Source organism: Cornus florida, unplaced genomic scaffold (genome assembly GCF_030987335.1).
Source record: "Cornus florida cultivar Cherokee Brave unplaced genomic scaffold, ASM3098733v1 CherokeeBrave_3.0.0_Hap2_Chr06, whole genome shotgun sequence".
Taxonomy (NCBI): domain Eukaryota; kingdom Viridiplantae; phylum Streptophyta; class Magnoliopsida; order Cornales; family Cornaceae; genus Cornus; species Cornus florida.
In genome coordinates this window covers 9,357,491-9,370,584 of record NW_026775576.1, presented here as the reverse complement: position 1 = coordinate 9,370,584, position 13,094 = coordinate 9,357,491, and the positions used below count along the sequence as shown (strand labels likewise).

The window sequence follows — 13,094 nt, the reverse complement described above, 5'->3', positions numbered from 1 at the left end:
GCGTGGGTACTTGGAAGCTTATCCAGAAGGGTTGAGATGAGTTCTCCAAACGAATTCGGTTCAGATTTAGGAATGGGAGGCACGTCAGATTTTGGGGGGGATCATTGGTGCAGGGATTTTGTTCTGGTTCAAAGGTTCCCCCGACTTTCAAAAACTCAACGAACAGGCATACACTGGTGGCTGACTGTTATTGGCTTGATAAAGGGTGATTAACTTGGAATGTGTTGTTTCGTAGAGAGGTTCATGATTGGGAAATTACTGAGGTCATTGATCTCTTTACATTACTTTACAACCAGGTGGTAGAGGGTGAGGATATGGATGAGATGGTGTGGGTGGGCACACCTAGAGGGGTTTTTGAGCTTAGGTCTTTCTACCGGAGTCTGATGGTGATCCCAGCCAAACCTTCCCTTGAAAGGCTATTTAGAGGACAAAAGCCCCTTGAAGGTGGTGTTTTTCACTTGGACAACTGCCCTTGGTAGCATTCTCACTCTTGACAACCTAAGGGGAGACCAATTAGTTTGGTGGGTGCGGTGTATAAGATTATTGCGAAGATTCTGGCCAATAGGTTAAGGAAAGTGATGGATGGGGTCATTTCGAAGTCTCAAAATGCGTTTGTTGGAGGAAGACAAATTCTCGACCCGATTCTTATTGCTAGTGAATGTATTGATGCTAGAGTTAGGAGTGGTGAACCGGGGATTGTGTGTAAATTGGCAATAGAAAAAGCTTATGACCATGTGAATTGGGCGTTCTTATTGTATGTGTTAGAGAGGATGGGGTTTGGCACCAAATGGAGGGGTGGATTCATAAATGTATTTCGACCGCTTGGTTTTCTATTTTAGTGAATAGGTCACCAACAGGTTTCTTTGCAAGTTCGAGAGATTTACGTCAGGGGGACCCATTGTTCCCTTTTTTATTTATTATTGTAATGGAAGCCTTTAGTAGACTCATGAAAAGGGCATAGGTTCTGGGCTTTATTCAAGGTTTTGCAATGGGCCGTGCGCCAAATCAGATTTGTACATCTCACTTGCTGTTTGCTGATGACACTATTGTGTTTTGTGATGCTAGTGTGAATCAAGTGAGACACTTGAGGTGTGTTTTGGCCTGTTTTCAAGTGGTTTCGAGGTTGAAGATCAATATTGGGAAGAGTGTGATTGTTCCAGTACAGGATGTGGGTCATATTCATGAGTTGGCAGCTATTTTGGGTTGCGGAGTGGAGGTTTTTCTTATTTCTTATTTGGGGCTGCCATTGGGTGCTTCCTCGAGGAGAGTTGCTATTTGGGATCCAGTGGAGGAACGTTTTCAAAAGAGGTTATCTGGGTGGAAGAAGCAATATTTGTCAAAAGGGGGTAAACTTACATTGCTGAAGAGTACCTTAGCTAACCATCCTACATATTTCATGTCTTTGTTTCCAATCCATAAAACAGTGATTTGTAGACTTAATAAGATTCAGGGGAACTTTTTGTGGGGGGCGTAGGGGAGGAGTTTAAATACCACCTTGTGAAAGGAGAGAAAGTGTGCACCCCGATTCAAAGAGGAGGCTTGGGACTGCGCAGGTTTGAAATGTTTAACAAAGCTCTGTTAGAGAAATGATTATAGAGATTTGGATGCGAAAGGTCCGTGTTTTGGAGGCGTGTTATTGCTTGTCGGTTTGGGGAAGAGGAGGGAGGTTGGGTATCCAGAGGTGTGAATGCATCAGCAGGTATTGGGTCATGGAAAGGTATTAGGAGGGGGTGGGACAAATTTTCTAAGCGGATACGATTTCGAGTTAGGGATGGCAGTTTTGTGAGGTTTTGGACGGATGTTTGGTGTGGGGATGTGGCGTTGGCTTGTAGGTTTCGTAGACTTTATAGGATGGTTGAAGTGAAGCATGCGGTGGTGGTAGATTATTTTAGGTTTGGAATGGGAGAGCTAGTTGGGACGTGAGATTTCGTAGAAATTTGAATGATTGGGAGTTGGTGGAGTTTACAGAATTAATGGGATTAATTTATAGTCAAGTGGTGGAGGGGGAAGGAAGGGATGAGATGGTGTGGAAGGGGGACTCTAAAGGGGTGTTTAAGGTGAGGCTGTTTTATAAAAGTCTTACGAATTCGATAAGCAACGGGTTTCCTTGGAAGGTTGTTTGGAGGACTTCAGCACCAACAAAGGTGGCCTTTTTCACGTGGACAGCGGCACTTGGCAGCATTCTTACTTTGGATAATCTCAGGAAAAGACGCCAAATAACAGTTAATTGGTGTTGCATGTGTAAGAAGGCGAGCGAATCAATTAATCATCTCTTGTTGCATTGTAGAGTGGCAGCGGATGTTTGGAGTATGATGCTGAATGTTTTTGGGGTGGAATGGGTAGTGTCACGTAACACGATGGATATGTTAGAAGCTTAGAGAAAGAGTCAAGTGGAAAGTCGGGTTCGGAAGGCATGGAGGGTTGCACCTCTTTGTATTTGGTGGGGGTTATGGCATGAGAGGAATAGAAGATCTTTCGAAGGCCAGGAGTCGTCAGTGTGGGTTATCAAGGCGAATATTTTGCATTCCCTTTATTCTTTGGTTAATGGGAAAAATTACCCATCTGTAGATAGTTTTTTGGATTTTGTTGACAACTTATCGTTGTATTGATGCTTTGCGTTTTTGTTTTATTTGTTTTGTTAAGGGTTCGCTCCCCTCTGAGCGCGTTTGTTAATATATCTTTACTTATTCAAAAAAAAAAAAAAGGGGACGGCAGATAGTCATGAATTGGTGTTGTATGTGCAAAAAGACAGAAGAATCAGTGAACCACCTTCTCCTTCATTGTCTAGTGGCGAGGGATGTGTAGTCTTTGTTCTTGGTTGCTTTTGGCATGGCTTGGGTGTTTCCCGAGTCCATAGTTGACATGTTATAGGCTTGGAAAAGGTGTACAGTGGAGAGCCGAGCCAAGGATGCGTGGAGAGTCACACCCCTTTATTTATGGTGGGGTTTGTAGAGCGAGAGAAATAGGAGATCCTTTGATGGAGAGGAGTCCCCTATTTGGTCTCCCGAATACAATATTCTTTCTACTTTATTTTTTTAGGTCAATGGGGCAAATTGTAAATCTTTGGGGCATCTTTTGGACTCTGTGGATAAACCCATCTTAGGCTTCTTTGTATTCCTTTGGGAGCACTCCCCTCTTTAGCGCCTTTAATGAAATCTTACGTATCAAAAAAAAAAATTCTGATTCATAATCCAACACTCCATGCTCATCCAAAATTCCAACTCGTGCCGATGCCACAAGAATGTCAATATGAACCGTATGACTATATCAAAAGAGCATATGCAAGCAATATAAGTATCCCATCTGGGGTCATGAGTAGTTCACAAGATGAGAAAAACAATATAATAATTATTTCGGGTCGACAAATGCGTGCAAACAAATGGAAACCCAAAACTCAATCGTACTTATCGCAACCACCAACTTCAAATTCACTGAATTTGGCTTAGATACCCTAAGTTGGGTGAACGAACTTGTTTAAAACTGTGTATGAATTTCGCCCAAACAACCAGAGCAACAAGCTTGCACATCTAAATGTTAATTGACTATGAAATTTAAGTTCACCACTAAGTCTAATTGACTGAAAATTAAGTTCAACACTAAGTCTTACGCTCAAGTGATATCTCCTTCTCCTTCCAAATGGAAGGTTGATCTTCAAGTCCCCATTGGGGCTATAGTGGATGGGTGCCTAAGTAGTTTACTTATCAATAAATAAATATATAATAATCCGTGAATCCGCGAATCCGAGACCGGATCGGATTGCCACACCCACAGATCGGTGGCGGATTCAAAAAAATCGAATCCGTAACTCACGAATTGGGCTGTTAAAAATCCGATCAGATCCGTAAGTCCGATCCGTGAAATTTATATATATATATATATTCAAAGAATATATTAGTTAATTTAATCAGTTAATGATAATTTAATGGACTCTAAAGATGTATTAGTTAATAATTAGTTAAATATATGAATTAATATTAATAAATTAAAATTTTATCTATTGGGTTATGGTTAAAAGATAATAAATAATATATAATATTAATTATAAAAATAATAATGAATAATTTAGATAAAACCCAATCCACGGATTCGATCCGATCCGATCCATTATTACACGTATTCGATCCGATCCGATCCGTGGGATAACGGATCGATGCCGGATTAAGATTTGTCTAATCCGTTGGGAGCAGATCACGATGCCTAATCCGATCCGTGGCCACCCCTAGTTCCACCTAGCTGAGCATAATTTATAAACAGTTATATAACATGAACAGTTACCTGTTTGCAGCTTGAAAGAAATACAAGTATCCTTGAATTGAGATGTGCTTTCACAAAACTCCACAACATATCAAGCTTTTGATCGAGAGGAACAATTATTGCAGTTTGATGCAAGCGATTGGGAGTGGCAGTTTCACACTCCGCATGCGCACTGATGTACTCTGGATCCTTCAAACTGAGCCTTGCAAGATCTTGAACCAAGTTTGTCTGAGTGGCAGAGAAAAGCAATGTTTGCCTACGCTTCGGTAGCTGTGAAACTATCGCATTCAATGCGCTCTTAAATCCAACATCAAGAATACGATCTGCCTCATCAAGAACTAAAACCTGCCGTGGCCAAGAAAATACACCCAAATCAGCACCGAGTAGCGCAATAAAGTAGGTGTCTGGGAAACCAATCACATGCACACGCTCATGCACTCTCAGATATCAAAATACCATCATCATACATATTGATTATTCAAAAATTGCCCATATTACTTGCATAAAGATGGAAAATCTAGAAGAAATCCCACTGTAAAAATTTAAGGAGCCTTAACTTGAGTGTTTGATGAAATTGAAACTACCACTGAAAAAGAAATTTGTTTTGAATTAGTGGTGTTGGATACCTTAAAAAGCCAAGTATTTAGTATTGAAATTTATAAAAGGCAAATTTTTCTAAACATACTAAAACTTAAAACTTATACTAGAATTGTTTAACCTTTAGTGAAAATCACGTTTCCCCAACTTAAAAATACCTAACCCTTTTAAGTGAATTCTATTTTCAGCCCCTCTTTAGGGTAGGAAAGTTGACGTACAATGTAGATAAATAGCACAATATGCAGCAGAATAAGCAATGTTTTATACCGTGGAAGGGTGAGAAATACCAAACCCTAAAATCTGGACATTTTCCCATGTATGCTAGTATGGCTACACAAAAAGAATTGCAGCTCCATCCCAGTATCTTAAAACAGTATATTAAGAAAGCAAAACAAAAATTAGAATATGAAAGAATAACTTATGTTGACCTGAAGCTGTGAGCAATCAAAATTTGGAGTCTCATCCATGTGCTGAAGAAGCCGACCAGGAGTGCAGACCAAGATGTTCAACTCATTTACATGCTCTTTCTCAGCATCGACATCTTTGCGACCACCAATTAGGAGGCCAGCACTAAAACCGTGGTGCTTCCCAACAGATTTCAGTACTTCAAAAAGTTGGCCAGCTAGCTCCCTTGTTGGAGATATTATGATGCTGCCTACCCCATCCTCTGGACCCCATCTCACTCTGTATAACTTCTCTAAGACCTGAAAACAACAACAAAGTTGTGCATCAAGTGAGTTGGTTCTTTACGATGAATTAATGACTAATATCAACAAAGGAACAAACTTGTCTACTAGACCTCGGATGATACCAAAACAAGTTGATGTTCTTGAAAGCTCAAATATGTACGTATTTGTGTTTGTATGTATCTATATGTAGAGAGAGATCCTAATTATTTACCATTCATTGTTTCAAAGCCTTGTTTTCATTTTGTTTTGAATTTCTAAGAAATGAGGTCCCATCCAAACAAACTAAATAACTTAGCGGGGCACAGTTGAGCAGTTATTTCAATCACTATACAGTGGAAACAATGAATTTGTGAAATTTCAATTTCCATTCTTGTCCACAATTTTATTTACTTTTTGGTAAGTCTAATCTTTTTCTACATTATCTCAGCACCAAACAACAGTAACTGAACAATAAATGGAAGTGGTACCATGAATTTTTTATACATTGATTATTTTGATTGTGAAAAACTGTGTTCGGTAATATGCAGTCTAACAGAAACATGAACAGCCCAAAATGCAGAGTCTAACTGAACTAAAATTATTAGAACATTACAAGCAACCAAACAAGAAAAACTCATTAACATGAATGAAACCCTAAATTCACATAGAACTAACCGGAATGATGAATGCCAGTGTCTTCCCAGACCCAGTTTTCGCCGCGCCGAGGATGTCACGGCCGCAGAGCGCGTGCGGCAGCGAAGCCCTCTGAATTTCAGTCATTTTTATGTACTTCGATTGTCTCAACCCATCTTTTGTTTTCTGAGAGATAGGCAATTGACTGAATTTCTTGCACCCGGCGTATGAAGAGAACGAGTTCTCGTCCATTCGGCCGACTGGAGCGTCGGACGGCAACGGCGGTAGCGACAACGGGTTCGAACCTGAATCGGGTTTGCCGAATTCGGTCCAGGATTCGAGCAATTCGATTTCTTGGACCTCTGACAGTCGATTTTGCTTGCGGAATTGTTTGGATTTGGGTCGTCTCATTCTGAAGTTTCTGTGGCAACGCTAGGTTGTTTTAGAGTGATATCTAAAGGGCTTTCAGAATCAACCCAGGCTTGCAGAGTCCGAGACTTTGGATGCTCAACGAAGGATGATGCAGAAGAAGAAGAAAACCCTAGGGTTTATCGTGATTTCGACTCAATTTGAGTTTACAACACATTAAACCCCCCTAACTCAAATATGTTGGTTCAATTCTATAAACACGGATTGGGGGTGTAACTTGGGCGGACTAACTCAGCTCAACCCGAGTCTAATCCATAAATTTTAAAATCTGGATATATAAATTCACTGGGTTTAAGTCGGATTGGATTTTATCAAAACCCAATCTTATTTGGGTTGGGCTAGGGTTTAACCCGAACCCAACCCGAAAACCCAAATTAAATATAAATCCTTCTCTTCTCTCTTTATATCGATAGACTTCAGGTTTGAACAAACCCTAACTTTCTCTCCCCTCATCCTTCTCTCTCTCTATATCGCCTTCCTACCGATCTCCCGCGAAAGTCGAAACGAGCAACGAAACTCGCAACCTATCGGCGACTCCCTCTATCTCACATCTCTCAACAACTCCCTCACCTCTATCTCACATCTCTCAGCGACTCCCACTATCTCACATCTCTCAGCGACTTTCACGAAAGTCGAAACGCAGGTCTCGCCACTAGAAAACAGGTTTTCTTTAAATTCACACTATTTCCCTATCTGGGTCTTCGATTCTCAATGCAATTATCATTTCACACATATATGTTGTTCAATTTATGTGGATCATTTGATTTGGGCCTTTTTCTTTGTTCCAATACTAGGATTTTTTTGTGTGTGTGTCACTGTGTGTAATGCCTATCTGGTGGCAAAAGAAAATTTCTAATCGTTTGATTGATGAGTGCGAAGTGAGAAATGAGCATTTATAAGGAAATGAATGATTTTCTGGACTTGCTGATTACAGAGTCAAAAGTGGATCTAAGGGTATGGTTGGAAACTTTGAGACGTACCCTTGAACATTTCGGAGGGTTTGGTGAATCTGGAATCGAGGGTTGAGATACTACTGGTACTAGTCGTCGCCTTTCGATCATCTTCTCTTCTACTGTTGTTTTTTGTGAATGTGTCGTTGCTCTTCATGGCTTCTGGGCAATGACCATGATTTGTTTTTGATCTTCACTAATCTCTCTCTCGGAGCCGGTCTTCTTTAAACTTAAATCAAAGCTCATCACTCATTACATATAAACAAACATCAATTAGTAGCAAGTGAATGTTATATTCATTTTTTTCCTTTCCTCTCTCTTTTATTCTCCTCCTCTTTTTTTTATTTTGGCTTTTCCTTTCTTGTTTTTAGAATAATTATTATTAAAAAGAATAATAAGATATTGAGGTTATATTTTCTCTTTTTTTTTTTAATTTGTTTTTTATATATTTTAACTCAAAACAGTTTTTCAAAAAAATATACTATCAATCAAACAAAAATTCAAACTATTTTAGATTTTTTAATTTTAAAAATTCAATCTGTGATAGACACAGATTGAATAAAACATGTATTTGAGTGTATCCGACCACTGAAAATAAATAAAACATGTATTTGAGTATAATAGAAATTCACGTTTAAACACTGCTAAGAGTATCCAGTTTCTTTGTTTAAGATAACTAGTTACACTTTCATAGAATATGAATGATAGAAACCAATGTTCTAAAGTTGGTTATATGAACTAAAAATTTCAGACGTCTGACCAATAATAATTGAATCTAGAAGGGGAGAAGTTCATATGCTACCTTAAACATATTCATAGTAAGCCCCCCTAGTGGAATTCAGATCATGTATGGGAATGCCTTTGATAGGCTAGTCTGTCGTGGTAAAAGTTTTGTAAGTTTGATAACACTTGTGTTTCATAAAACTGAAAAAAGTTTTCAAAATTTTTGAATGGGAAGTTTTTAAATGAAATTAAAAAATAAATATTTTTAAAATTTTTGAGATAATTAAGGATTTAGTTTGACAAAAAAAGTTTTGTAAGTTTGAAAAATATTAATAATTAGTTTTAAAATGTCATTGAAAAGTTTTTTTTTTTTTTTTTGTATTGTTGCTGAAATATGTAAAAACACCCAAGTTACGTTCTGTTTGATAAAACTGAAAATTAAGCACTGAAAATTTTAAATACTGAATTTTAAGCGCTGAATGTATTAATCTGAAAACCTGTTTAATAACATTTTAATTTTAAATGCTGAATTCATTAAGATTGTTTATCATATACATAGGCTGAAATCTGAAAATTGTACATATTATATTTTTGCCCTTAATATCTAATACTCATAACAGTTTTATATTTATAATACAAAAATATTAATAAAATAATCACATTCACCCAATGAAATAAATAAATATGAAATTTTAAAATATATGGATTTTGTATTACATAATATTTATGTATGGTATCGAAAAAGGTGTTACAAAGATTAAAGAAAGTAAAATTTAAAATATATGAGTTTTGGGTTGAATAATATTTAGGTAGGTATTGAAAAGGGTGTTACAAAAATTAAAGAAAATACTTGAAAAAGACTTCTTATTTAGGAATAAAATTCTATTATATAAATAATTGATGGAAATTTTAAATCTGTTTGTATTACATAATATTTATGTAAGTATGGTGTTACAGAAATTAAAGAAAGTAAAATTTAAAATATATGTATTTTGAATTACATAATATTTATGTAGGATATTAAAAAATGTGTTACAAAAATTAAGGAAAGAGAAAATGAATTCTTATCTAGGAACATAATTCTATTATATATTTTCAGGGCCTTATGGGATTAGTCAAGGTGCGCGCAAGCTGGCTCAAACACCCACAATTACCAAAAATAAAAATAATAATAATTCTATTATATAAATAATTAATGAAAATTTAAAATATATAGGTTTTGGATATAAAAAAGAATGTTACAAAAAGATTAAAGAAAGTAAAACTTAAAATATATGGGTTTTGGTTTATAGGTTAATGAAAAGAGTGTTAAAAAAGTACGTCAATTCTTCTCTGAGAATAGAATTCTATTATATAAATAATTACATAATATTTATGTAGGGTATAAAAATGGTGTGGGTATAAAAATGGTGTTTAAAATATTTGAGAAAGTACGTGAAATTAAATAGAATTATGTTATATAAATAATTATTTTCTATAGCGAATCCATATAAATGGTAACCAAAAGGCTATATACGTTTTAAAAACATATTAGGTAAAGAGAAACCCTAAAAGAGATAACACAATAATATGAGGATACAGTAGTTATTAAAAAGTTATTTTTTAAACCCAACCACTTACCGTCTTCTGCGATAAGTGATAAGTAACATTTCTCATCCTTAAAATTTTGGCATCTTTTAAACGGTACTTACCATGTTAAGCGGTGTCCTAAGATTATATCAAACAAACTTATTTTTAAAAATCAGTTATCGTGTTCTGTATTCAGTGCTGAATTGTTTGGAAGGAGGTATGAAATTGGTATGATATTGGTTTGGATGTTTTGGTTTTGGTTTTTGGGCCAATATCATGTTTGAAGTAGGCTGATGTGATATTGAATAGTGTCATAACAGATATGAAATTTTGGCCAAAACCCATATCACCAATTTGGTGATATTGGGTGATATGGCACTATAGCGGTGATATCAGCCCAAAACAAAACATATCAACCCTCGTTTTTTACTGTAGTGGTGATATCAAGTATATAATATCGCATATCAGAACCTAGCCATTTTTCAGCCTCACTTTCTCTCTCTTCGCGCAACTTCTTGGAGGCAATTTCAGTTGCGATCCAAGTGTAGGTAACTCCATACACAACCTCTTCCACCACCGATCTGGCAGAGCTTCTCCACCAGCGAGAACAACCATTTTCGCCTTTCATTTCTATGTCTTCTCGCAGGTCGGTCGAGGCGATTTCATTTGCGCCTCTCATTTCTCTCTATTCTCGCAAATCGGGGTTGGTAGACCACAGATTAATCTTTTTGTCTGCAAATCTTTCAAAAACAAAGACCAATTTCATCTCGGGCTTGGCTTTCCTATCGTTTTTCTCTATTCTCTGAAACCCTAGCTCGGTGGCCAACAGATCGAAGGTATTCATGAAACGTTTTACCACTATTCACAAAACGTTTTGACACTGTGCAAAACAAAACATTTTTTATCAAACACATTTTTTTCACGTTCACTACTACTGTACTAATACCAAAAATAAAATGCATATCAAACAAGCCCTTATTTTCTTTGTGTTCTGAAAATGTGCATAGCCGCTGTCATCAGTTTACTAATGGTCAGAGCTGATCAACGCAGATATAACAAGATTTTTTTTTAGCTTCATATAATAAAAATGCCCTTCAAGCTGTTGTGAAAACACTTTTGTCCCATACTTGTCATGTGAAAAGACACTTATACCCCTAAATAAGTAAAAATAAAAATTATTAAAAAAACTAAGTTGACAAAAATGCCGTAAATTGGGAGTATAAATGTCTTTTTGCACAATAAACACCGGACAAGTGTTTTCACAGCAATTTGAAAGACACATGTATCGTATAAAGTTCTAAAAACTTGTCACATTGTATTTATCATCTTCAACATCTAGTGAAATTGATGACATGAGTTAACTTGTTACACATGTGTAAGTCCCTTCTCTAATTTATTAACATTTTTTAATTTTTTTAAATATAAAATGACTAATAAAGTATCATTAAATCCAATGATGAATTAACAATTGAATTTCCTCGTTTGCACTATTGGGCCTCTTGGAATTCTCAACTGCTAACTCTAGAATTTTCAACAGTTACAAACTTAAAAATTACATGATGATCACCTCTTGAAGTTCTCAACAGTTACAACTATTTATTCTAAATGAAATGTTGTGTGTCCTGTAGCGGAACGAAGATTGGGATTGTTTGTGGGTGAGAAAAACCGTCTTTCTTGTACTACGGCTTGTTTGGGGAAATTTTTAGTTTCTAAAATTCCTTCCACTACATCGGTTTTGAAGAATGCATTTTGTTGAAAGGAATTTAAAATAAAAATGTTATTTGGTAGGTAAATTTTTTGAAGCTCTTTTAACTATTAATATCCTTAATGAACCATGAATAATAACAAAGAATTGAATTGGGATGTAGTGAAGAAAAAAAAAAAAAAAAACCATAATTAAAGTGATGGAGTGGCGACGATGCAGTAACGATTAATTAGCATAGTCAAGATCCAAGTATACAAATTCACCCAATCTACATGATAGAAGTGTTTTTTTTTTTACATGATAGAAGGTGAAAGAGATGGAAAAAGAAAAGAAAAGAAAAATTAAAAGTAAGAGAGATATGACAGCAAAAATATCCCATTTTTTATTCTTATTTATAACTATAAATTACTTTCACAGCGGAATGGGTAGTCTTACAAATATATATATATATATATATATATATATATATATATATATATATATATATATATATATTGTGTGTGTGTATATATATATTGAGAGAAAGAATAGTTATTTAGAATTCTACATAGTGTTGAATTTTGAATGAGAGTTCATAAATTTTGTAACTCATCAATCTCTTTGTTCTTCCTTTGTTGAATCGTTTTTTTGTGAAATTTTGCTCAATATTATTATTATTATTTTTTGTTGGGTAGAGAACCAACGAAGAAGATGATACAGAAAGAGAAAGATAAAAGTTTGCAATGAAATTCATAAATAGAAATAGAAATAGGTTAAATAACGGACAATATATGAATTTTATATTTATTACTTAAAAAAGTGCGTAACTTGCGGAAAGTAGATCAGGAAACATGTTTTATTGGCTTTGGTCAATCGGGCTTCTAAACCACCAAGGCTTTTTAAAAGTCCGTTTTCTGAAATTTTACCAAACATTCTTTAGCCCTGTTTGGGGGAGCTTTCAATTTTTAAAATTCCTTCTATTAAATCGGTTTTGGAGAATGCATTTTGATTAAAGGGATTTAAAACAAAAAAGTTGTTTGGTGGATGAATTTTTTGAAGTTCTTTTAACTATCAGCATAATTTAACTTGACAATTATATCCTTAATAATCCATAAATAATAGCATAGAGTTGAATTGAGATGTACAAAGAGGGGAAGGAAGGGAAAAAAAAAAAAAAAAAACATAATTAAAGTGACGGAGTGAAACTGCCTAGGGTACATCAACGATTAATTAACATAGTAATGATCAAGGTATACAAATTTACCCAATCTATATGATAGAATTTTTTTTTTCCTTATTAGAAGTTGAAAGAGATCATGGAAAAAGAAAAGAAAAATGAAATGAAAGAGAGAAATGGCAACAAAAATATCCCATTTTTGTTCTTATTTATAGCTATAAATTACTTTAACAGTAGAACGATAGCCTTAAAAAAGAATAATTTATATATACATATATATTGTGTGTGTATTTATATATATTGTGAGAAAAAAAAGTTATTTAGAATTCTACATAGGGTTGAATTTTGGACGAGAGTTCATAAATCTTTGAACTCTTTAGGCTTTGAAGTCAAATGAGAGTCGATAGTAA

General features: G+C 35.3%; 1 protein-coding gene and 1 long non-coding RNA gene across 2 annotated transcripts in view; one reads left to right on the top strand and one right to left on the bottom strand.

Moving 5' to 3' along the window:
- The window catches only part of LOC132311092 (DEAD-box ATP-dependent RNA helicase 32), a 55,331-nt gene extending 48,488 nt beyond the window's left edge, over positions 1 to 6,843 (bottom strand). Inside the window, exons 1-3 of the mRNA XM_059808820.1 lie at positions 6,195 to 6,843; positions 5,280 to 5,555; positions 4,276 to 4,599 (exon numbers count right to left, since the gene is read on the bottom strand). Coding sequence (XP_059664803.1) covers positions 4,276 to 4,599; positions 5,280 to 5,555; positions 6,195 to 6,563 — 969 coding nt within the window. The 5' untranslated portion in view covers positions 6,564 to 6,843. The remainder of the gene's footprint in view (positions 1 to 4,275; positions 4,600 to 5,279; positions 5,556 to 6,194) is intronic.
- Positions 6,844 to 6,974: 131 nt separating this feature from the next.
- On the top strand, positions 6,975 to 7,942 carry LOC132311093 (uncharacterized). Its single transcript, XR_009482833.1, has 2 exons — positions 6,975 to 7,244; positions 7,376 to 7,942. It is a non-coding gene; the product is annotated as an uncharacterized LOC132311093 (long non-coding RNA).
- The last annotated feature ends 5,152 nt before the right edge of the window (positions 7,943 to 13,094 follow it).